Source organism: Chlamydotis macqueenii, chromosome 3, assembly GCF_036417535.1.
Source record: "Chlamydotis macqueenii isolate bChlMac1 chromosome 3, bChlMac1.mat, whole genome shotgun sequence".
In the NCBI taxonomy this organism is placed as follows: Eukaryota; Metazoa; Chordata; class Aves; order Otidiformes; family Otididae; genus Chlamydotis; species Chlamydotis macqueenii.
The window spans coordinates 69,454,687-69,480,074 of NC_141558.1; the positions used below are offsets into that span (position 1 = coordinate 69,454,687).

General features: G+C 41.6%; 1 protein-coding gene across 2 annotated transcripts in view; it reads left to right on the forward strand.

Moving 5' to 3' along the window:
• Positions 1 to 9,853, forward strand: part of FSHR (follicle stimulating hormone receptor) — an 85,667-nt gene extending 75,814 nt beyond the window's left edge. For both annotated transcript variants that reach the window (XM_086743970.1, XM_086743971.1), the window contains exons 9-10: positions 1,541 to 1,726; positions 7,713 to 9,853. In XM_086743970.1, the coding sequence (XP_086600096.1) occupies positions 1,541 to 1,726; positions 7,713 to 8,940 (1,414 nt within the window). In that variant the 3' untranslated portion in view covers positions 8,941 to 9,853. The remainder of the gene's footprint in view (positions 1 to 1,540; positions 1,727 to 7,712) is intronic.
• Positions 9,854 to 25,388: the final 15,535 nt, after the last annotated feature.

The window sequence follows — 25,388 nt, forward strand, 5'->3', positions numbered from 1 at the left end:
TGGATGCAAAGCCTCCAGCTGTGCGCACAGCATGGACACAAAGATACCCACCACCAGTAACTGCTTTCTTAGCTGCCTATGAGTTTGTTAGACTTGACCACCTCAAGCTAAAGACTATGAGTTCAAACAGAGCCATTCCTAGTATTAATTTTGTTTCTTAGAACAGAGAACAGAGGTGCAAATGTGCATATAGAACATAGCAACTGTCTAAACTTTATTACATGCTGCTAAAACTTGGTCTCCCCCTCAAATGGCACCACTTTACTGCATTAGTACAATTATAAAAACAATTTGTGCATGTTGGGTAATAGAGATCAAATAACATGTTTTCCTTACATCGTACTGTTACGGATGAATTGGAAACTGTACCTTGGAGGAAGCATGGAGAAAATTACAAATATTGTCCATCCAATTCCTTGATTAGGGAAAATTCCTTTCTTTTCTCAGAGAATAAAGAGCAGAGCAGCCTCAGCAAGCAGTGCATCCTGGGTCAGTCTCAGGCCAGAAGAGCACAGGGGCTCTTTTTCATAGTGATTTTTCATAGTCCGTTTTACTGTTGCTCTAAGAAAAGGGAGTCTGCTCTGCTGCTCTCATGAGCTGAAGGATACAGTTTATGGCCTAGTGAGAGAAATGTGGGGCGTTTTGCCCCAGCTGTTACACCCTGGATCCATGGGGATGGGTTCCTGAGTATCTCTTAGCCTGGAGATGGAGCACTCTGGATCCTTCTTCCCTTTCCCCACCAGCATGGCACAAGTCAAGATTTAGTGTGTGCACAATATTTTTCCTTCTAAAAGCCTCGCTAATGCTCTCTTTATTACATTTGTAGCTGCTGCTTCCATTGCTGCCTTTGATAGCCCGTTCCACACAGTAATTGCCTTCCACATAAATACATCTCTCCTAACCTCCTGTAGTCTTGCCCCTTTCTTCACTTCAGTCTGTGCTTTCCGTTTTTTTTAAACCTCTGGAAATGTTTTGTTATTTTTATTCCTCACAGTTTGAACCATGTCACCCCTGTCTCTCTTTAATCTCTTTTCTTCCTAATAAGTACAAAACCTGATATCCCCAACCTCTCCTCACATCCGTACCACCCTGTGAGCTTCTCTCTTTGTGTTTATTGCCTTTTCCACAGCAGCCTTCCCATGATGTAATGTTCATATAACAAAACTCTGCTGTGATTTCATCAGCCTTTTTTATCCTGTAACAGTACTCTGGGGTCATTGGTGCATTTATGGGGTGTTTACTAAACTCAGAATCATATGGCACTAATGGTTTATGTCCCTGCTCATTCTTACTCAGAGAGTTTTGGGATTTTTTTTTCCTCAAACCAAATTAACATAACTTGATTGTTGTTTGAAATATTTGTTCGAGTTTCCTGGAGGAACACCTAATTTATCCCTGGATCCTGTTTTCAGCATGGATTTACAGCTGATGTCTTTCCAATTACTACTCTGAGAATGAGTAGGAGAGTCTAAAACACATATCCACCATGGAGCAGAAGTAAATTTGGTTTTTACCAAGATTTTCATATGTTTTCTTAAAGGGATATTTCAAGGACGAGAATCAGTTTTCTGCCAAGTCATGGATTAGAACTCATTAAGAAGCTAAGAGCAAGATCTACATACAATTTAAAAAAGCTTCCCGATTTAAGCAAATTTAGATCTTTGATTGAGGCAAACTTCACCTATCCTAGCCATTGCTGTGCATTTACAAACTGGAAAAGACAAAAGTAAGTGATTTCATTTGTTTTTCTTTCTGGCACTTCTCAGCACTCAATAGTGAATTAAATAAACTTCCTCAAAATTGGGATAGAAAAGGTGTCTTTCTTCAGTGCAGATAAGTAAATGGATAAAAAAAATAAACAATACATACTGGTTTATGCATGCTACACAGCGCACTGCCTCTCCATTACAGGTGAGTAATCAATTTTGGTAGCTGTGTTAGCATCAGCCCTTTCCCCAGCTGCAGCTGTAGCCCCCAGCTGTCATAGGTCCATCTTTCGCCAGGACCTGCCATCCTGGATCAGCCTGGAGTCACACTGAAGACATTCAACAGGAAAAGTTTGATAACTTTTCAGGAGGTAGGTGGCAGGAAAGCTGTGTTTGCAGAGAAGCTGGTCAATAATTGGCCATTGATTCAGGAGGATAACAGGACCACTGAGTGATCTTAAACTCTTCTCTTAGAAAGCCACACTGATGTTGGAACACTGTCCAACCAAGTGCCACAGATACGTTATCTGTCGAGTCTACATAAACAACATTTTTGGACATGATTTCTGAAATGGCTCACCTAGAGCAGGCCCCTTATACCCAAATCAACAGAGGGACATGGGAAGGTGGGGTGTCTTTTTAGACTCCCAAAGTAATTTTCAGTCCTGGTTTTAATTTTCCAATAGCAAGTTGCAGTGAGACTTAAAGTATCAGTGAATATTTTTGGCAACTCAGATAAACTTTAAATGTATATGTTAAATAGCTAATGAACCTCCTGAATTTGTGCCACTGGACAACATGAGGAACTGGTACCTATGGAAACCTCTGTTATTGTTCAAAGGTCTTCCTTTATTGGATGTCCTCAAAGGCTTGGAATATGCCATGGCAGAACAAAAGATGTGGATCATTGTTACAATTCAATACATTGACTTCAGAAGGTACCTAAAACTCCAAAGAAAAGTAAAACCATGCAGAGAAAGCATAAACTATTAGTAGCTCCTGTTTTAATACTTTTAATAGCCATCAATTTTATTTTTAGCCTTGTCTTGTCACTAGGAAATGAAAGTTAACTGATCTTGCTTGTGCTGATAGCTAATAAATATCACCTACACCTGTTTGCAAAACTGTCTGAAGAGTGCAAATCTCATGATGGAGACTGCAGTAATAAGGGAAATATCTGACAGAATCCACCGCCCATTACCTATTTTTGATTCAAAATACTAAATTTTTTGCTAGGACACTTTATCCTCAGGAGACATTTTCACATACTTCTGCAGGCATATGCAGGCACAGAGCTTGGTAGCTTGCTAAGTAGAAATGGCTCCAGTCCTTCCAGAACTGGTGGCAAAGTGGTATTTGCCAGTGAGTCCAATGGAAGCATGTTTAGTCCTGAATCTGCAAAGGGACCTTGATATCACTATGAGTCATATTTTTGAAGGTACATGGCTTCTGGGCTACTTGGGCCAAATCAGGACCCAAATCCCAGAATCCGCCCCTTAAATTAGGGACAATTTAACTTTTCAAAAACAAAGTAAGAGTTACTATGAAAGAAAGCTACAGGAGGAAATGGTCTTGACCTTGTGGTAAGCCCTCAGTATGTAGTTGGGCTTTAAATAACTTCCACATCACGCTTGCTCCCGGGAATTGAAGCCCACAGCACTCACTTCACCCTTAATATAGCCCCATTTTTTTGAAGCCTCTGCCCTGGCAGGTAGGAAGCCAAGGAGGACATAGACAGCCCTTTCCACAGCCTGGGCAAGTGTAATTTTGCAAAGAAATGCCAATATGAACTCTGCAGAGCTCACGTAACCCAAGTATGAATGGCCAGCAAGATGGGCTGGAGCACCATGTGGCAGTGGAACTGCTTCTGGAGCAAGTCTGGACAAAATTTCGCAGTCATCAATAGTATCAGGTGTGATGGAACAGTAAGAAATAGTATGCAACTTGGAGATGCTCTTCTTTATGATGTGTGATATATGACTGCTTGAATGAATGTACATGTGAACTTTAATAGTTACCAGATGTACCTTTTACAAAACATTAAGATGCAAAACTATTAGAACCAATTATTTTGATCAACCCTTCCTGTTAACTGCTTTAAAATATAATTAAAAATAGTTATTTCTTTCATGCAGTCATGTGTCTTGTACTGAAATTGGTGGGAGACTGATATCCTCTCTCCAGCTTAATGAGAGAAAATGGATGCATTTTAGTTCAGTTTGAGTACCAAAGGTATTGCCATACATTTCAGCTAAGATTAGTCACACATACAGTAGCTACACCCGCTTTCATTTCAAAGCAGTTTTCTTGACAGCTGGCACAAGCTGCGTGTGCATTGAAAGCTGCTCAGATTGTTTAACAGTTATTAATAGTTCGCAGTGCTTGATCACATAACGTGTATTATTTCCTTGGTGAGAGCTGTGCTTGGTTCAGTGCAACAGGCATTAATTGTGGTGGTGAGAACCGTGATGGGACCTGACTTGCCGTGCACCTTCACAAAGACAGTCATTCTCTTGTGATCTTTTGGGTCTCAACGTATCTCCAAGTAGTCCAGGGAGGATAAAAAGGTTGCCTTGTCACCCCCAGAAGAGCATTTCTAAGGATCATGGCACCAGTTGGTGTTCACGTGGGAAATCTGAGAAGGCCCCTTTCCAACTGCCCCATTTATGTAAGATTTACCCTCTTTAAGACACTTTTGCAGCACTCAAGAACCTTAGATAAAACATGTTGCCATAGTGGATCATACTCAGTCACCTCTCCCAAATCCATCTGCACCAGCGAACAACTGTTATGGTAACAGCAAGCTTAAACAATGGCAGTGCTTTCTAAATTTTGGAGGATATCACATCAAGCACAGCTCTACCACACTGAGACACAAATTAAAACGTAGGCAATTTTGGGGGCTTTTTTTCCCCCATTCCAAGAAGGATTATGTGATAAATATTGATCTGTAGATTTATCACACTGGAATATTGTGATGCTGACTTAACAGAAGGTAAACTGCTTTTTAGGCCAAGTCCCATGCAGTATGTTGAGCTCCCCTCACGTTTTCCTGTGACTGGAAAATAATATCCTTGAAGTGTGGATAGGGCAGAGGCTGGATGTTAAAATCCTCAACTTGACATAGAGCATTATGAACTTCGGCAAGCTTTTGGCTTTCTTTGACATAAAGATCACCTTCTGCATAAAAGAATGACATTGATACGACTCTGTCCTTACACTTGATCATTATTCTTTAGAGGAGCTGTCACTTGAAATCCTACTTTTTAAAAAAACGTGGCAGCATCAGGAGTTGTGTTTGGGCCTTGTCTCATGAGAACATAATATCAGTTGCTCACAACTCACTTGATGTCACTTTTCAGTGAGGATGATTGGTTTGAGATGGGGCTTAATACAGAACCTGGGTCGAGACTATTTATTCTGCTGAGCGTGTTCCTCAGCACACAAGATCCTGCTGTCACCAGATCCAGATGGAGCGAATAAAATAACCACTTGTACAAAGGTAGTTATTTTTGTTTATTTTTGTTGGAGCACTCTGCCAATTTTAATGTTATTCTTTAAGTTGTCCTCCCTCTATTTTGTTTTTCAGAGGGTCTACTTGAGAAAATCAATATTAAATAGTAACAGAGGGTTAGAAATAGACTGAATAAATGAACTGTGTTCCAATACCTGCTGTCTCAAAAGGAAGCAAGCATTCCTTGCAAAAAAAAAAAATGTTTTCGGTTGTTGCTCTGAGTGCACTGTACAGCACAAAGGGCAAATATCCCAGGGCAAAGAACTGGTAAGCAGTCAGTACCAGAGGATGGCTCTTCTTTCCCTTAGGAGTTTGCAGATGCCCATCTTATCTGCTCACAGTACAGGTAACCAGCCGGGAGACTCCTCGCCACCCATCCTCGGAGCAAACAGAGCAGCTAACTCTGTGTGAACTTAATTTTATTTGGAACCAGTAGCTGTAAAATAATTCAAGAATGACTAATTGTAATAATCAGAAATATTTAATTGGCTTTACATAGCAGTCTTATCACGGGACAGATTTATCTCCAAGTAGTGCCTCCATAATTTGGGAAAAGGGTTATTTTTAACTTATAGCTGAGAAATGACTGGATAAAAACCTTTGCCTCCATTCATTTATGAAGAATCACCAATCATAGTAGATTTCAGTGCCCTTGAGTCCCTGTTGCACTCAAACCTGAGGGACTTTCTCTCCCATTATTGCTCCTTGGAAGCATCTATTCCCTTTCAGTTAGAGAGCTGTTGATATATTGATCAATACACCGGACCCCTTACTCATCCTTATGAGAGCGGAACACAGGGGAGCAAAATGTAATGCCTTGTTATTGCTATTGTGACCTCCATAGCGCATATCTGACCTCACAGAAAATCAGTTTTCTGCCTCAGTTGACAGGCAAGATAAAAAATATTGATAATAGTAGAGGATGCTCAGAACCTCATAGGAAATGTCCCTCACCTTCTGATGAGGGGCCTTCATTAGTTTTACTTTCTTGCAGACCTTTTAAACTCGATTTTTGGAAGATGCCGTGAGTGCACAAAGTCAAAGGGTAAAGCTAGGTTACAAAAAAAGAATTCTCCCTTTTAAGCTTCTACAAATTTTTTTAACAATTTCAGCCTAACTTGCCTAGAAAGCTCTTCTCTCAACTGTACTGCAAGTCAGGGTGGAAGATAAGCTGGGGTAACCTGTCCTAGGAATTACACACCTGAATTGCTGTCTAGGCTGTAGATGAAAGTAGGCAGAGCTGAACAGTGTTGATTTTGGAACACATTGTCAGCTGGTTTATTCCCTAACTCAGATTAGGTCTGGATCCATTTTATGTAAAGCTACGGATGCAAGTTTCTGAGACCCCAAACTTCAAAGCCAGCCTAGGAGAAGCAGTTGATAAAGTCTGACTTCTTGTTAACACGTCTTGATAATTCAATGCAGCTGGGCGTCTTTCTATCATCTCAGCCGAAAACACTTGTTTCCTCCTTTGGTCTAGGCATGAAGAAGAAGGGCATAGAGTTAATCCTCTAGGAAATAAAGCCAAACACAAAACTGTCAAAAAATATAAACAATTTTTAAAATGCCTTCAAAGGGTTTTTTTTCTTGAAACTCTTTTTCTTTATTTCCTTTATTACCTTTTCTAAAATACTTAAAATGTTTTAAAAAAACTTTCTAACAGAAACAAAAGCAACTACTGTTTCTACAGAAAACTTGGGTTGGGGTGGTGTGGTTTGTGTTGGCTTGGCTTTGCTTCACATTGCTTGTTTTCAAATTCAGTTTCTTTGAAAAACAGTTTTTAAGCAAAATATTCTACCATGTCTTGTGTTTTCATCTATGTTGGCATCTGGCTTCTAGAGATTATCTGGAAGACTGCGTGAACTTATTTATGCTATTTATTTGTGTTAATGGCCAGTTACCAATATGATATGAAATACTCAAAATAAATGGCACAAACTATAGTTACTCTGTGCCCTGAAGGAGTTACAAGAGTGAATATGGCACACTGACTGCCAAAAACTTTAGGAAGAAGAGAATTCAAGAGTAATACTAAGGGATAGTTGCATTATTGTGATTATACAGACTCCTTACAGGAAGAGCTGAATTGACTCATTCTTCAAAGTTCAATTATATGTAGGAATGCATCATCACATGTTTCCCCGACGCAAGAATCAGTTTATCAATGGCAGGTTATATGAAAAATTTGGTTGAAATAAGGACAGCTTCTTACAGAATGCGCCTGTCCAGGTGGATAACTGCTGTGATTGCTAGTACAGCAAACATTAGGCTTTCCTGTCTCTTACATTTTATGATGTTTCCAAATCATTTACACTTTCTTGTAATATTTTATAAATAGGGACATCCAGACTATTAATTTCAAGCTCCAGAGCAGTCTATATAATCAGCTAGCCAGAAAAACTGAGCTGTTAATGGAAATTGGATGATTTTGTGTTTGTTGTATGCCTTGTGCCGTCGCTTCGTTTCCAACTCTACTCTTTTTACAATTTCAGCACTGAATTACACCCGATATGTAGCATATCTCAGGCCAAGCAAGAACTTGAGGAGCAATCTGATTATAAGATACACAGACAATCTGCAGATGAAGATTATATTTCCCACTACGGCATAGGATTTGACCCTGCAGAAAATGATTTTGACTATGGTTTATGCAATGAAATAGTTAATGTAGCTTGCTCACCTAAACCCGATGCTTTCAATCCATGTGAAGATATCATGGGATACAACATTCTGAGAGTCCTAATATGGTTTATAAACATCTTAGCTATCACTGGGAACATTGTTGTCCTCATTATTTTAATAAGCAGTCAATACAAACTTACTGTACCTCGTTTCCTAATGTGCAATCTTGCATTTGCTGACCTCTGTATAGGTATCTATCTGTTGTTTATTGCATCTGTAGATATCCAGACCAAAAGCCAGTATTACAATTATGCCATAGACTGGCAAACGGGGGCAGGATGCAATGCTGCAGGATTTTTTACAGTGTTTGCAAGTGAACTCTCAGTCTACACGCTAACTGTGATAACACTGGAAAGGTGGCACACCATCACCTACGCCATGCAACTGGACCGCAAAGTTCGACTTCGTCATGCTGTGATTATAATGATTTTTGGCTGGATGTTTGCTTTCACAGTGGCACTTCTTCCCATATTTGGAGTCAGCAGCTACATGAAGGTCAGCATCTGTTTGCCTATGGATATAGAAACACCATTTTCTCAGGCTTATGTTATATTTCTTTTAGTCTTGAATGTACTCGCATTTGTGATCATATGTACCTGCTACATCTGCATCTACTTTACTGTGAGAAACCCTAATGTCATCTCTTCAAACAGTGACACCAAGATTGCCAAGCGCATGGCCATACTGATCTTCACAGACTTCCTCTGCATGGCACCAATATCTTTTTTTGCAATATCAGCCTCACTCAAGGTTCCTCTCATCACAGTATCCAAATCCAAGATCCTTCTGGTTTTGTTTTACCCCATCAATTCCTGTGCTAACCCTTTCCTCTATGCCATTTTCACAAAGACTTTCCGCAGGGATTTCTTCATTCTGTTGAGCAAGTTTGGTTGCTGTGAAATGCAAGCCCAGATTTACAGAACAGAGACCTCCTCATCTGCCTATAATTTCCACACGAGAAATGGCCATTGCTCTCCTGCTTCAAAAAACAGTGATGGGACTATTTATTCATTGGTTCCTCTGAATCACATGAACTGAAATGCTTCCATGAATTTGTGTCTGAGGCAGTGTGATAATCGCTTTCAACTATGAATTTGAATAATGACTTCAGCGTAGCATGTAAACTTATGGGAAAAATAAAAATTAATTCTACTTCCTATTTTTGCTCAATGAACAGCCATCAGAGGTGACGCATCATCTTCATCAGTTTTTGAAGGACAAGGAACAGAATTTCAGTTCGTGCCAAAGCATCCTTGTAGAATTGTCTCAAGAAATAAATAAGATTTTAAACTCATATCTCCCACCATATAGGCAGAGATTCCCTTCATTCTAGAAAGATGTTAGCTGCTTATTGAGAATTAAGTAGTGGTCATATATGGATGAAAGAAAAAAATATATGTAGAATTATATTTTTGTCTGTGAAGCATGCTATAACAATGACAGACCATTTGCGCTTTCACTAATCATATGTCCTGAGGTTACGGGAGACAGAAGGCCAACTTAAAGCCTTCCTTCAGCACAGACTTACTAGGAATAAGAATATCTTGTGTTGTTTCCATTTCTGTTGACCACAGCAGAGGGGCAGGAGGCATCTCCAGCTATGCTGATATTTGCTGTTTCACACTACATGGACCTGCCTTACTCTGCACAAGTGTCACTTTGGGCAGGATTTGTGTTCATCTAGATTGGCAGGCTCAGAGAACCAGATTTCATCTGAGTTTGAATCAAGGAATTTGGTTTGGGGTTTGTTTTCAAGGTGAGAAAGAGCAAGAACAAAAGCAGGAGAAACCCTTCATGATAAAGGGAATGTTTTCTCAAGTTGGTCTCAAAAAGTTGGATTGAAATCACTTTTGTGTGGCTGAGCCTCTTGGGTGTGGCAAGATAGGCCATGAGCTGCTCTAATGTGATACCTGAGGCAGGTTTGCTATACAGCAGTACTAGTGCATTGCACTGTCTGGGCCATGTAAGGGACGACGGATCCAGCTATGGGCTGGCTTTTGAAAGCCCAAATAAAAGGATTTTTTGTGAAATCCTAAATGTTCTCTTTCCCCTTCCCATGTAAAAAAAAAAAAAAATCATCCTTCATGTGCACATTATCAGATGATGGTCCAGATTGAAAGACCTGAAAGAGATCATATGCTGCATATGTTGAAATAACAAAAAAAAAGAAAAAAGAAAATCTTAATCAAGAGTTCCTGATTTTACAGGGGGTTTGAATAACATCTCAATGAACATACAGACTTTTTACATTATTGAATATCACCTTTTTGAAGGTTAATCATTCCAAGTCACACCAAAGATTTAGGATTGGATAGGGTTTTCTCATGCTGATTGTGTGTCTGTGCAGGTATGTGGGCATAAATAAAACAGCAGGACAAGAGTCTGGGCTTCATTCTCACCTCACAAACAATTCACAATTTTGTCCCATGAGTTTATAAATCTTTAGAATCTTAATGGTAAAATATGATGTGCTTTGAATCTTTCCTGCCTACAACTCCTAAAATTTCAGTAGCAATGCTTGATGCTTCTATCCATAATTTCTCTTGTCATCAGCTTCACATTTCAGCATCTGAACCTGATGTGAATAACTACAGGAGATGATTATTCATTCAGTCCTAACCAGGGAAGGAAGCATCAGCTCCCAAGTGCATAAAACAGAGGAGATCAAAGACAGTGTGTTTTGGGGAGCGGGAGGAAATTAATTACTCAACACAAGTAACACTCCTTCCAAGATTCAGAAAAAGGAAGAATGAAAGAGCAAAACAGGAAAGACAGTTCATCTCTGGGAAGGTCTTCTGGCTACTCAAAGGAATAATTTCTTCACAAATGCTTTATGTCATACACAGTGTACTGGTGTGCAGCCAGTTAAACCCGTCCCAATGGAAGTGTCTGGATGATAATGTTCCAAAATTACGAATATTCTAGTTGGATTTAAAATAGGCTCCTGAATCTATTCTTGGGCCAAAAATGAGGGGTGTTCTTTGGCAAACACTAGCCCATTTTTTTTTTTATAAATAAGGCAAATCCTTGTAGTGTGGCACCTTTTTTTTGCGTAAGACCTGACTGTTTGCAAAGGCAATAGGATGAGACCTGGCAGTTCAGGAAAGTACAGGCATAGTCTAGAAGCCAGTCTTGTAAATCCTCTCACAGCTACATCAGGCACATGAGCTTGGTATAGCACATCTACTTCATGCAAAACCACTTCCCAGACATTTGCAGAATCAGGACCCAGTTAAGTGTGCTTGACAAATAAGCACCCCTAAAAAGAGACCTTGTAGGGCTGTATCTTGTAGCCAGAGTCAGATCAGGGCCCAAGGGATGAAGCCATCTAGCCCACGGCTCTTCCTCCAGAGGTGACAAGGGATGATACTTGAAGGGCAAGTGGAGCCTACATTTTGCCTCATCCCTAGCAAGAGGACAGCACAGAAATGCCTGAGGCACATGCCATCCTGCCCACACGTGCTGTGCAGAAGGCCCGGTGGCAGCTCAGGCTGTGGCAGCAGCTCCAAAGCTGGGAGACCAAGACAAAAACCTTCTTGTAAGCCTCAGATCTCCCTGGCTTTTACTGTTCTTTGGATTTTAATTTTAAGCATCTTCCAAACTGTGAGTGTCATTGTAGGACCTGTATCTTTCCCTGTGTGGGACGTTGGTCTGTTTATAGCAATTTTTTAAAGCAGTGTTTCTTCTTTCAAGAAAGCAGTATAAGATAAAAAAAAAATGCAAGATACTTTTTATGCTTGCTTGTAATGTGAAAAGGCTTGCTGGTGCTTGGTGTGGATTTTCTCAGCACTGAACAACATGTTTATGTGTGTAATCTTTAACTATTTTACATTTGCCTTTCTGAAATCTATTTTAATAAAAGCAATATCAAAACAAAGTGCCTTGAGAAGAAGTGTACAGCCAGAGGTATGCTGACAAAGTATGCAATAAATGTTACTGCTTATCTGGAGAGCTCCATTTATGTGGCACAGCCTCCACAGTCGGGTCACTGTGACCTACAGATGAAACTCAGCTGATGGGACACCTGCAGAGACCTGCAAAGAAAACCCTCCTGTAGCCTCCTGGAGAGTTAACAAAGCACAGAAAGGTATGTTTGAAACCTCTTATAGTAGTACTAACCTGTCTTGGTTTTAACCAATTTGTTCTATTAACTCACATTTCTTATGAAGTAAGATACAAACTATTGACAGAATTTTGGCAGATGTTTTTCTCCTTTTTGATATATATAAATGGCTCTTCTTACATGATGCACTCCAATTTTCTTTCCCTCTTTTTTATAGCCAGGGCTTGGAGCTCTGTTTTGTTGAGTCTTCTGTTCAGATAAATAAGTGTGTGTCTGTGTGCACACATGTGTGCGCACGTGTGTAGGACAGACGGGCCACAGGTAACAAGGAAACCAAGTCCAAGCCCAGCTCTGATTCACAGGAAAAACCGTGGAGTTGTTCTGACTTGGAGCCAATTGCTACCTCCCTCCAAAGACCATCTGACAGTCGACAATATTGTAATACCTTCTGGTTTTCCTCCCTTCCTTTCCGTGGGCCTTGCATTTCAGTCTCCACCAAGCCCAGAAGATGGCCAGTTTAAGAGCTGTGACTGTCTTTGCCCTTATGGTGCCATCATCAGAATGACATAAAGAGACTGTGCTGGCAGTGAGGACATGATAACTTCTTCATCTGCTTGATAGAAGCATCATTCCTTCATGCGTGTACCTTGTGGGGAAACTGTACCTGACCTCCCTGAGAAACACGTATCTGGTGTTGTGATGGGAAGTGAGAAATGGGGCCACTTCAGCTTGGCAGACCAAGTGCCACATTACAAAAATCGCCACCACAGGTAAATGTAATGGGAGTAGTTGGTCAAAAGTATCAATATAAGCAAAAACCTGACTCAGATGAGAAAACAAACCATGAGACAATTTATTTACAATATTGCTATGGGGGGTTGCACAGATATGCCAAGCAGGGTTTGCTCATTAGAAGGCAGGTCTACATTTGAGCTTGTTAAGAATGCAAGATGAGTCTTTGCATCTCATTTAGCGAGTCTTCAAATCATTTGACCACATTTCTTTCCTGTAGATTCCCTCCTAATCACTCCACTGAGGACAGAGCAGGTAATCTTGCATTTAATTTATGCAGCTTTGTTGTTAAGAAGAGTTAATAATGTGAAATGATTTATCCTTAAGGAATAATTTAACCATGCCTCCCCACACCTAAAAGAAAGAAGAGAAAAGAAAGGTGGATCTGGTTCAAATGGTCAAGTAAGCACATACAAACCTCCTCATAGATTTGCATCTTTAATATGGGCATGTGTAATCTCCTCTTGTGTATGCAAATGAAAATTGCATGTACACACTCTTCTTCACAGTGAGTTCTTGGTCTAAGTACTTGGTTGCAAGCACATATTTTAAAATCTGGGCCTTGTTGCTTTAAAATATTCAAGCACAGGAGCAGGATTTTATAGCTGTCATCTGGATAATTAAACTCTTCATTAACAGTTGTTCTCAAACCAGTAGGTGACCTTTAATTAGGGATGAAAGAACTCAGGAATGGATTTCAAGCATTAAGAAACTGCAGAGGACCCTTTGCACCTCCCTTTGAAAACTTTTTTAAAGCATTGGTTTTCCAAGAGAAATTATTCTGGGTGAAGTAAAAATATGTTTCCATGTCAAATACATCAGCTGAATGTTTCACTTAACCTTGCTGTAACTAAAATATTGTATTTTATTTTTCCTGTCTCATGCAGACTTTGCCATATGTTACCTGGACCTTAGTTACCCCAACCTGGACGCCTGCAGCAAGTTGTACCCACACCGAAAAAAAAAAGAACAGGAAAAACTAGCAAGATCACAATGAGAGCAGTGCACAGATGGGCATGTGCTGTACCTGTGAGTGGGTGGAAGATTGCAAGGCAAGATGGAGGTTTTTCTGTTGAGTCATCCGAATATCCAGTGCTAAAATTCTGCACTAAAGGGGCCATTTTGGCTGAAGTATAGTTCCCAGGAAACAAGCAATAGAAATTTGCATGGGAAAATCCTATGGCGAGGTAGACTTAAAAGGAAGTTCAAGTCACGGGTTTTTCTTTGATTGTTAAAGTACTGTGTTAAAGAAAAATATAAAAGATTGATATAAATAGAGTGTATATGCTATCTCTGGGGAAAAAAAAAAAAAGAGATCGCAGTTCCTTTGCATTGCAATTCTCTGTATGAGCTACAAATGCCTAATTAGCTTGAAATACTCCCAGTTTTTTTCCTTGCCTATGCTGTATAGATAGGCATGTGCCCCTTGGACATATGTACTCTTGCCTTTTCATTGCCTCAGCTTTACCCCATCTTGGTCCTTTCCATTGTGATAATTCATGCTGCCTGTGCTTAGAAATGTTCTGCTTTTGCCTGCAGTCATGCATGAACAGATTCCCTGTCCCTTAGATCTACTTCTTCATGAATCAGCAGTTGGAAGACCAGAAGTCTGCTCATTGCTCTCTGTGTACTGGGGTGCACATGTCTTCTTATCCTGCCTTCCAGTTTCTCTCTCCCATTTTGGTTATTTGTTTGAGTGACTGTTGTGAGGACAACTGGCTCTTTCCCAAGCTTAAAACATGCTTTAAAACAGTCACTGTTCAAGCCAGCCGACTTCAGTAAATCAGGATAAAATGCACAGATCCTTCTCCCTGCCTTCTGCACATTTCCTGAACTTTTGGGAAAAAAAAAAAGAAAAAAAAATCTTATTTTTACATAGGTGATTCAGAGTTTTCCTTCTCCACATTGCCAGCTGGAGCTTTGTCTTGTCCCACAGATATCTTGGTGTCATGAGGCATCCCTGAGTGCCCTGGGGGAAGAAGGAGACAGAAAACACAGTCTTAAGAAAGTGGGGCCATCAAAAGTTAGAAAAGTACAACCAAATTAGGGCAGCTTTGAGGCAGTGCCAAAATACCACTTTGGCAAGGGCACCAGAAACAGTGGTTTTGCTCAAAGTTGTACCTGTGCTAATACACTCTATTTCTCAGCAGAGCTAACTTGCCTGAACTAGGCAAAGAAGTGAGTGGAACTAGACTTTTTTCTAGAAGTGGCATATCCATGGCACTGTGTTTTCACCATGTTGACTTAACCATGCTTTGGAGTTTTTTCCAATGACTTCAGCTTCTCCTGCTACCCAACATTACCTTTCTCCTTTCCTTCAACAACTGTCACTGCCCACACCACCACTTTTAGTATTAGTTTTCCTTCCTCCCAAGGACGGTGGCATCTTTTTGCATGATTCCACTGGAGTCACAACTGAAACACTCATTAGTCACTGAAAAAAAAGCTTCCAAGGCGGCAGTATTCTGTTTTTCCACATAAAGGTGTTGTTTACCTCATGGTAACACTCTGCCTACAAAATTTTTCCATGCATTTAACACCATCGTAACTAGTGCTCAACTTCAGTGGCTGTCCTACAGCATGCCGTTAGTAGCTTTGTAGTGCCTTTTGTCTTGGTTTCCCTGCTCCTTGTACACCTGTGTTAACTAGGCAAGCATCAACCTTCTCAGCTCCTGAAAAGCAGCCTCCCGTTTTGGCTGCCCTGATTGTAGGTGCTAGTCCTGTTTTGATATTCATCAGTGCCAGCAGGAGAGATCTGCTTTTGTCCATCAGGAGGGCCATCTGTGGAGTCATGTGAAACTGGGGAGGAAACAGGCAACCTGCATTCAGAACAGCCTTGTCATTGCTCGAAGACCTCAAAGAGCACCTGAAGGGCAGCCAAATCCCAGCATATGTAATTACAATTTGGCCTCTCTCCTTATTGCTTCAGGTAAAACTCCATGTATTCCACAGCACCGCAGGGCGGTGTCACCATTGCTAAGCTGTGTCCCAGAATTTGCTGTGTTGGAGCTGTAGTCTGTGAAGCACTGTGGTACCTCACCTATGAAACATACATACATGCATTTGTCACCACAAGTTAAAAGAGGTCACTAACAGTTAACTAGTTAGATAATTAGGCAACTAATGCAACAAATTAGGTCTGTCCTAATTTCTGGAAAATAACCATCCAGGAATCCTTTAGTTTGTTTCCTCTTCAGGAATAATTCATTAACAAACACATTTATTTTCTTTCTGCAAAGGGTCCCATACAAGTTGTAGCTCAAGTGGTTTCTGGTTACTTCTTTCACAATTAAAGATCCCATTTCACTTTTTCAATAGGTGAGAGACAACATCAGTGCTCTGTCTGGCGTCCTCTTGCCTGGCAGACACAGATGGTGATGCCTAAGGCTGTGAACAAGCTGAGGCTGTTTGCATAATACACGCTTCTGTTGCTCATGGAGTTATTGCAATCTCCACACTTTCCTCACTCTTGCAAAGTTCCAGTTAACAGTTGCATGCAGACAATAGTGAAGAATGTAGGCAGAGATCTTCAGAAGGGCCTAAAGAATTAGGTAGGCAGGATTCATGGACATTCATGGAGAGACCTCCTTAGAAGACCTGAGCTTTTAGCATTCCTTTACTCTCAGAAAACTGAGTAGGGCAAGGGGTTATGGTTTTGCATGAGACAAGATGATCCTCTGCCCTATTTTAATTAATACTTACTTGCACAAAGCCTAGTCCCCTTATTACCCTCATGTTTTCTTCTGCTCCCAAAAGACCACAAAGGCTTTTGAGGGGTAAGCCTGGAGAAGCACTTGCTGCTAGCGGAGTGAGGAGAATCACAAATGAGAGAGGGAGGGAGGAATGGAGGGATGAATGGATGGACAGATGGATAGCATCCAAGAAAACAAGATGTGATAAAGCTTTTGCCATATGTCAGAAGTAGAATGATTTTCTTAAGGCTGCACCCAGAAACCAGACCATATTAGGACAAAATCTTCCATGTCCTGTGCTCTTCAGCCAGCAAAGAGAAGATGGCTGTCTGAGGAGAGAGTCCTAATAAGGCTTTATCCCTTTTTTAATGTTGCCAAACTCTCAAGAAATAGTGTTGAGGAAGGAGAGAGAGGGAAGACAGGGAGAATGAAATTTCCCTCACTTAAAATAAGACTATACAAATATTTCTTATGAGGGGAGTGAAAAGAATTGCACTGAGGAGGCTCATAAAAAAAACCCCAATGTTTAATTTTTCTAATCTGAGCCTCCTGCGAGCAATGCTTTGCACCGAAGCTGATATTCATCCCTATTCAGAGAACCAGCATAAGGACTATTTCCACAATAAATGACCTTTAAAGTGGGGCTGACATGATGTGTAAGTTTGAGCTGGCCCTCTGCGCTGAAGCGAATTGCATGTTGAGGAGGGAATGCGTGCCTTTCACCTATGAAAAATTGCCCACACCTTCCCCATCGCCCCCAGCCACTCCTAACACACATTTGTTTATGTGCCCTTTTGGCTCCAAGGCTCTGCATCATGCAGTAGCACTAGAGCAATATGCTCTTTAAAGAAAAAAAAAAGAAGCATGGTAAAATTCTTCTCTGAATCATAGGCAATTCCTGTCTATTACCTGGGATCAGGACATTCTTTTTTGAGTTGAAAGTCCCAGGAAGGATGTAAACAGGCTACAGGAGCACCTGAGCTCCTGTCTACTCTAGCTGCCTGGAAAAAAAAAACGGAGAGAAGACAGCCTGGGCAAAGGGAAGGTGTCTTGGACCTGGGTGTACCAGCTCCCAGCCTCTCTGAGCAAACACCCTCTCCTCTGCACAGGATGGCTGAAGGGCTTGAAGATGGCAAGAGGCCAGGAGAGAGAGCCCAAAAAAAATCTTCATTTCTCTCAACAGCCAAGCAGCTGGGCTGACCGTTGCTTCTGGCAGGGATTTATATGTATTCTTACCTAAAAACAAACCAAATTATCTCCTCTGCTGAATTACAGCCGAATTTACACAAATACACACACACAAAAAAAAATTGTTTCATCACCAAGCACCACTTTCACCACTGCTGAATGCAACTTTCTCGCTGCCTCATCACCTCCAGGCTTTATCTCCATCTTTTCCTTCAGTTTTTGTGAAATGGATCCGTTTCTAACCATGTCCCTCCTACTCCCAGAAAGTTTATCTGCAATGAGCATCCCATTTGACACTCTTACAGTCTTACTGTGCCTGCACGGGGTACCAATGTCTCCACTAGTGACAGAGTAAACTCTCTTCCCATCTTGTGTCTGTGCAGCAATAGGGCATGCCAAGACCCCGTCCCTCACTGCTCCCTGGGTGATAATGTCAAAATCAACAATCACAACAGTGTCTGCAAACTGACTCGAGCCTCTTCTTCACTCCTCGGAGGTCATCGGAACTGCACCCCCTGACAAACTTACACATGTATACACAAGGTGTGCTTTCCCCAGGCAGCGTGTTAGGCACTGCAAAACAAGAGCAAGCCCTCAGTGCTTTTGCAGAAATCTCTTTTGATCATGTACTGCATGAGAGTAACTGGCAGAGAGAAGCATGTGAAATAATGGAGCATATATTGTCATACCTACCATGCAGGTATTAAAGCAAAAGAGATGGTGGGGGATTCGTGAAGGAGAGCAGGCAGTAGGCTGGGGAGTCCCTGCCCTCCCATCCATTTCACACAGGTCCTTCATTCTAGTGCAAAATTGTTTTATGCAAATGTGTATGATGAGTAAGAAAGCAAGAATGGAGCTGGGGAAATAAGCATGCTGTGTTTTCCTACTGCATTGTTCTTGCCACTTGTGAAGACGCAGGACACAAAAATAAGACAGTGCTTGAACACCATTAACTACTCAACAGCATGATCTGTGGGCTCTGTGAGAGCAAGTTGAGACTGACATCTACTGAAGGGCTGGCCTTGGCTTTTGGGGAGATGAGAGAGGCAGACCCTCTGCTTCCCCCTCAAGCCTACATATTCTCCATGCATAGCATTTTAAAAGCTAAAGCACCCGCTTGTTCAGAGCTGGAGAAAGCACCCAGTCCAGTCAGTTACAAGGATCAGGTGGCACTTGCAGTGCCTACGGCTCTGCCATCATTACAGCTTCTTCTTGTCGTACCTCCTTCATTATTCACCAAGCTTCACCACATTTCTCTTCTGTAATTCACTTCTGTGTTTTCCTCCACCACCGCTTAAGGGATACATCTTCCTGTTCTCTCTTTTTGCTTAAGTACTTTTCTGTTTCTGCCCTTTCCCTCTCTGTTACATTTCTTTGAACCAAACTAGATGTTTCACTTCTGATGGGAATATCCTGCACTCCTCAAGCACACAAACAGCTTAGAGGGGAGATTTGAGGGTCTCAATCAGGATGCCTGGGCTTGGTAAAGAGGTTGATGGCTGAGACAATTTCTTTGAGAGATTTAAAAGAAATGGAAGGAGAAGCCTTGACCAAGCCCAAAGGATCCCCAAAAGCATTTGTGATCTAATTTGGGCTGACTTCTACAACCAAAGACTAAACCCTTCAGAAAAGGTAGGTTTCGATACACTGAGATGGAGAGGTGGGGATGCTAGCAATTATGAAAACTGATTATCACATTATTTACAGTACACTGGATGGCATTTACCAGCTAAGAGCAGTAGCAGAGTAAAGAAAGCCACTGTGTTTAAAAGCCTTGCCAAAAAAAAAAAAAAAAAAAAAAAAAAAAAAAAAGCAGTGAAGCAGTGCTAAGGAACCTCCGGCCACAAAATCAGGCTGACTGGATGCATGTGCCCCAGGCTCTGCAGATAGCTGGCCAAGCTCCTAGCACAGAGCAGCCACTCCAGAAAGCAGAAATGCCAATTGCTGGGCAATTGCTGTGAACATGCGGGTTTTTTTTTTTCCCCTCTTCACATTCCCTAACTCTTTGCACATTTTCTCTCTGCCTGCTAAGCCCTGCAGGCAGAGAGAAAGGGCACAGCATCCGCAGATGGGGACCTGGCGGTGGGATGTCCCTGCTGCTCGTCGAGTCTTGGCAGCTGGGCTTGGCGGGGCCAGAAGATGGGGCGAGCCTGTGCAATGCACCTGCGCTCGCCCAGCACCAGGGTTTTGTGACCACCTCCTCTTTTTGTACTTGTGATGCTTCATCACGGTTTCCTAGCTATTCCCTTTAGTGGGATTAACTCACAGTTGCATAGAATATCCAGTCTCAACCCAGCCATATTAATAATTCAGAAGCTTCCTTTTCCTTTTAAAGTAGAAAGCAGCTGTCCTGGATTCCTACAGCAACCAGTGCTTAGCATATGAATGGGATGGCATTAGATACCACTGCTGCTCGAGAGCTGTTCCTGTCGTATATTTCAGTATTGTTTATAACCTGATTGCTCTGCTTTCTAGACTGAACTCATGCATCTGCCCAGAATGGACTTCAGGCTTTCTTCTCGGAGCAGTGAGTATTGCTTTCTCCTTTCTCACATCTGCAGCCTCACCAAGTTTTTCTGGAAAGCTTGATTAACTCTTTCTTTTGCCATGACTGTGGGCAAAGAAACTGTTACCCTCTTCCTCCAGACTTCTGCCCTTAGGGGAATTAGACCAAAATTATACCATGCATAGCTGGTTTATCTAGCAGAAGAATGTGAGACTGTAGTGTAGCATAATTAAAATGTGCACATGGTACTAAAAAAAAAAAAAAGAAAGAAAAACAAGACTGACTTGTTGCTTTCAGTTGAGAGAGCAATAGTCTTCACATTGCAACATACACTCTATAAGTTCAGTCAAGCTTCTCTTGACCTCTGAGTCATTTTGGACAAATGGTGTAAATTTTTCTGCAGAGGCTTAAGGTCCTGACACATTAGAAATTGTTGTGAAGTAAAGCCTAGTGGGTTATGCAGCTGCTCAAGCCAGAAACCCTTTTTGACCTCTGATTTATTTTCCCTTCTTGGAAAGTAAGGTACCATGGACCTGCAGGGAGGTTTTTGTTTATTAACCAGTTCAACTGGAAAAAAAATACTATGGATTAGCAAATCACATGCTCTCATACCTAAGGAAAATGTGCTCATTATGCCAGAGAACTTCTGACCTTGCAAAGCTTTTAGGTACAGCATTTAAAAAAAAAAAAAAAAAAAAAAAACACGAAAAAGAAAACACATAGTCTCTTTTCCATAGCAACGCTCACACACTGACTGCTGTCAGGACACTGCTGGTCATCTCTTGTTCTCCTCCACATCGGTCCTCAGGGACACTGGCACTCCTGGCATGCGTGCGCCGGCTGGTAATGCTCAGTCACCATTCCACTTCCCTAACCTCTTTGATCAAGTTCATCACATCCCAGAGGAATTTATCTTGATGGTCTTTCACAACAGTCAGTTTATGTTAGTGAAATAAGAAAAATACTAATAAATTCTAGTCTTGCTTTGTGGCAATACAATGTGCTTTCTTGCTGAAGGCTTGGGCTTGGAGAAGGACATGAAAACCAGGGCTGAGCAGTAGGACCTGACAGAGGTTTCTGAGCGACTTAAACTTTTGAACAGTCTTGAAATCAGGTGTTTTGCTTATGGGAATACAGCAGAGCTTGCGGCTGAGAAAGCTGGCACACAAATGATGGGCAAGCCCTGCGGCAGCGTTAGACTCCTGGGGCAATCCATGCATGAATGGCAGAGTTCCCAAAGAGGTGAGAGAGCAGCACCCCAAAGGGCATGTCCAACATGCTTGGAAACATCAGGGTGCCTGGGCATCTCACTCACCCATGTCCTGGTCTAAGGAAAACGTGTCACTAATGCCAATGAGAGTGTTTCAAGCTGCTGAATATCAAGGGAAATTTTAGTTTATCTGTGATACCCATTGCCCAGAGAGATGCTGACATTTCTAGATCACATCTAGTGCACCTCAGGCTTATGAGGTAGTGGAGAATCCCACTCATCACCCCACCGTGATGCAACCCCCTTCATCCTTGGGAAATGTCCAAAAATGTCCAAAATGCCCCACAGAGGGCACAAATGCAGGGGGTACAGCAGCTCCCTCCTGCTACATCTTCTGGCTCAGGGGAGAGCCGTGGAACCAAAGGTGAGAAGAACAAGCCACGTGAGACAGGGCCATCGCAGGCAGCCAGAACCACAACACATGGCTCTGCCTCAGTTCACAGTATGCTTTGGGGGGGAGGTTTTGCATGGATCAGCCATCGCTCCCAGATGGCAAACAGCAGGCAAAGTGGCCTCCGGCATGGCTCTGTCTCTTGGCTGCTTCCCCATCCAAGGTCAGCCCTGTGCCAGGGAGTCTCCTCCTCAGCGCTGCTGCACCTGAGAAATGAGTTACTCTGAGGCTGACATTGCAGCATGCTCCCACACACAGCTGCAGAGTGAGTTACTTAACTGCACAGATATTATTGAAGTAAGTACAGACTGTAAAGCCTGTTTTCTTTCCAAAGTGAAAAAAGGAGCATTACGTCATGCCTATACTGAGAAATGCTCCTTCCTTAAGGACAACAGCAGAAAGCTTATCTCAAAAAGCATGATAAAAATGCAAGGGTGCTGGCAGGTGGGGATAGGAGAGGCGTGTTCCTTCCACCTCAGTGCCTGTGACCTTGTCTATGTTGTTCCTCTGCTCCTTGTCCATGGGACATAACTCGTTAGAGAGAGGATGGGGTGTGCAAGGGAGGTTTTGTGATCCCACCTGAAAAGTGCCAAGATGCCCAGCATCTCCTGGGAGTCTGAGGAGAGCAAAGGACCATGAGGGTCCTCACAGTGCAGATTCAGTTTTGACATGGGAGGGTGAGAGGTGACCACAAGGGATGTTCATGTGCCTGCCAGCCCATCAGAGGGACCTCAGCACAGGCAGGTGATAGTGAATTTATCCCATCTGCAAGCACAGTGCTCAGCATTTGCTGCTCTCTGCATGACAAGAGCATCTGAAAGGTGCATAGGGAAAAAAAAAAAAAAAGCTATAACCAGGCTGAGTCAGATCACTGACCGTGACTGGGACTGTAGTCTCTCCTGTGGTTTGTAAAAAAGAACCCCAGGTTTAATTTCTACTGTCCAACTGTTGAAGCTGATAGGAGTTAGGATGCATTTAATACCAGGTGAGATGTCAGAGACAATGCTGCACACGAGTGAACCCTTATAGGAGTCTTACAGAAGAGATTTGCTCACAGCAAAAAAGGCAGACATTCATCTTGATATATCTTCTGTCATCTATGCTGCAAATATGTCATTTTGTTGCTCTTTCTCCTCCCTCTCAAATAAGCATTTCACCTAGAAGGAAACTCAGAAAAATAGATTAGTTTATTTCCAGCCCTGTAACAGATGCACATTCTCTGTGCATTTGTAAGAATTTAGAGTATGTTTTAAAGATTTTTTTTTAATGCATTTCTAGATTTTTCCATTTATGTGACAAGAGACTGATTACATCATTAAAAAGACAATCATGTGCATTGGGGGCGTAGAGTCTGACTACACTGGGGCAATGACTCCTGTATAGAGGCTGGCCCTCTGAGGTTCTTAGTGTCTCCTACAAAATGCTCCACAGCTTAACTTCGTCCTTTAGAGGAAGAAGAACCTCAGAGTTTCCTTGAGAGAATCAAGGAAATTAGTATTTTCCATATGTCCTTGGACAAAAGTGGATGCCAAGGTTAGGAATTTTTTGTACAGACACTTTAAAAAGGCTGTAGTGGTGATGCTCACTGAAGATTTACCCTTGATTGATTTAATTATATCAGATACTGTATGGTAATTATGCTGAGAAATTGATATTAAGTCTTCTTTAATAAAAAAAAGGTTATGTTTTGAGAAAGCAATAAACAAAAGAATAACAATTCTGAACTGCTAGCTGTACTACTGTTATTTAGTAAAATACCAAGTATTTAAGTGTCATATGTTAGCCTAGAATGTTCACACTTTATTTATGAATGATATTGATATACAGAGATGCTTTCTTTGAAAAATTTGAGAAAAGTCTGAAAATTAAATCAGCAGCAGCCAAACCCTGACAACATTAAACTTTAAACACCACCATGTTCCCAGAGCTATTCTTGGAAAGGTTGTCATATTTGTGTGAAATCTCAGGGAGGGAATGTATGCAAGCATTCTGCTCAGCGTGAACCCCAAACACCCACTACACTGCTAGATTAAATGTAATAATGTGTTCCAAAAGGGAGATACACTGCAAAGCAAATTACACAACCCTTCAGTGTGTTTTGACACCCAGAAGGGAAAGGTGCCAGGGGAACGGTTTTTTTTTTTCCACCAAACATACCAATCCACAACAATGAACCACAAGACTCCAAGAAAAACATTCAGCCAGGTTGCCAGCAGCAGCAAAACCAGACCACAGAAGGGAGAAGTCAGCCTCTGCGGAAGAAGGGCTTGCTACTCCCGCCAAAGCTGTAGCTGTCGCTTCCAGGACTGTAGGCAGAGGCTCTGCCTTGGGAAATATTTATTTCTTCTTAGAAGCACTGCTATTGAGCATACGTGTTTGTTGAGGAACTAACTTTAGTTTTTTGTATGATAGGAAAATCTGGATGCAAATTGGAATTACTGTAGTTTGCTTCCTTACCTACGGTAGACTAAAGACTCATTCCAATGTGAGTGCTTGACTTTTATTAAATAATGAGAAAAGGAATATCTGCAACATAAAGTGTGCTTTGTTTATGTGCTTTTAGCATATGCAGCCTCATTCCTCGATATTTCCTTCCTCTAACATTGATCTTGTAAAAGTAATGAAAACGTACAAATAAAGGATATCCTACCTCACATCCTCCGTCACTGAGGCTCTGTATGTTCATATGATAAATCACATATATCATGAATATGTAATTTAGCATATGAACATACAGAGCCTCACACTAGCAACAAAGCAGGGGGTTAATCTTAACCCAGGAAAGGAACAAAATTATGCAGCCTTTTGCCTAAATCACGGTGCAAATCAAGACAAAACAATCCAGCCATCCACTAGGTATGCACATAGGTTTCCTAGGTTGCTAGAAGACTATATTCTTCTCAGGGCTATCTCAAGGCTCCTCAGCTGTTTTGTTGCCTCAAGGATGAGGGCAAAAATAACAAATGCTGGCACAAAGCAGTATTGCAGAGAGAGCTGTCCAACTCCACTCAGTGCTCTTCCCTCCAGCTAAACCGAGCCCAAACAATTTTGAAAAGAAACTTCTTTCTTCTTTATGGTCTGCTTGATTGGAGGGTCACGGGAAAAACTTAACCTTTTTTAAAAAATATTGCTACACATTGAATTATTACTTTTCCTCTAGAATCTGAAGTGACTGGCCTGTCTTTATTGAAAGAGATGCTCTACGGCATCTGTCTCCCTACTATTAATTAGTGTGTCCATTCCTGTAGGCAGGTTGGGGAATTGTGGTTTACAGACCTGGGCAGCCTTTTACATTCAGCCCACTGGGGATCTAAAAACTGCAAGGAAATAAAGAATCTAGTACATAAGAAATACCTAGCAGGGACTGGCATTGACACTATTTCTACCAGCTCCCATGTGTGAGCTCAGACAAATGCAAGCCCAGAATACTTGCCATGTGACTTTTATTAATGATTTTGAAACGAATCAATGAGATTCTGACACCAGAAATTTGTGCTGCTCTGGAGTCAACTAAATTATTCCATTTGTAATTTCTGCTGAAGATTTGCTGTCTCTAAGAGATCTCAAAGAAAATCCTGCTGGAG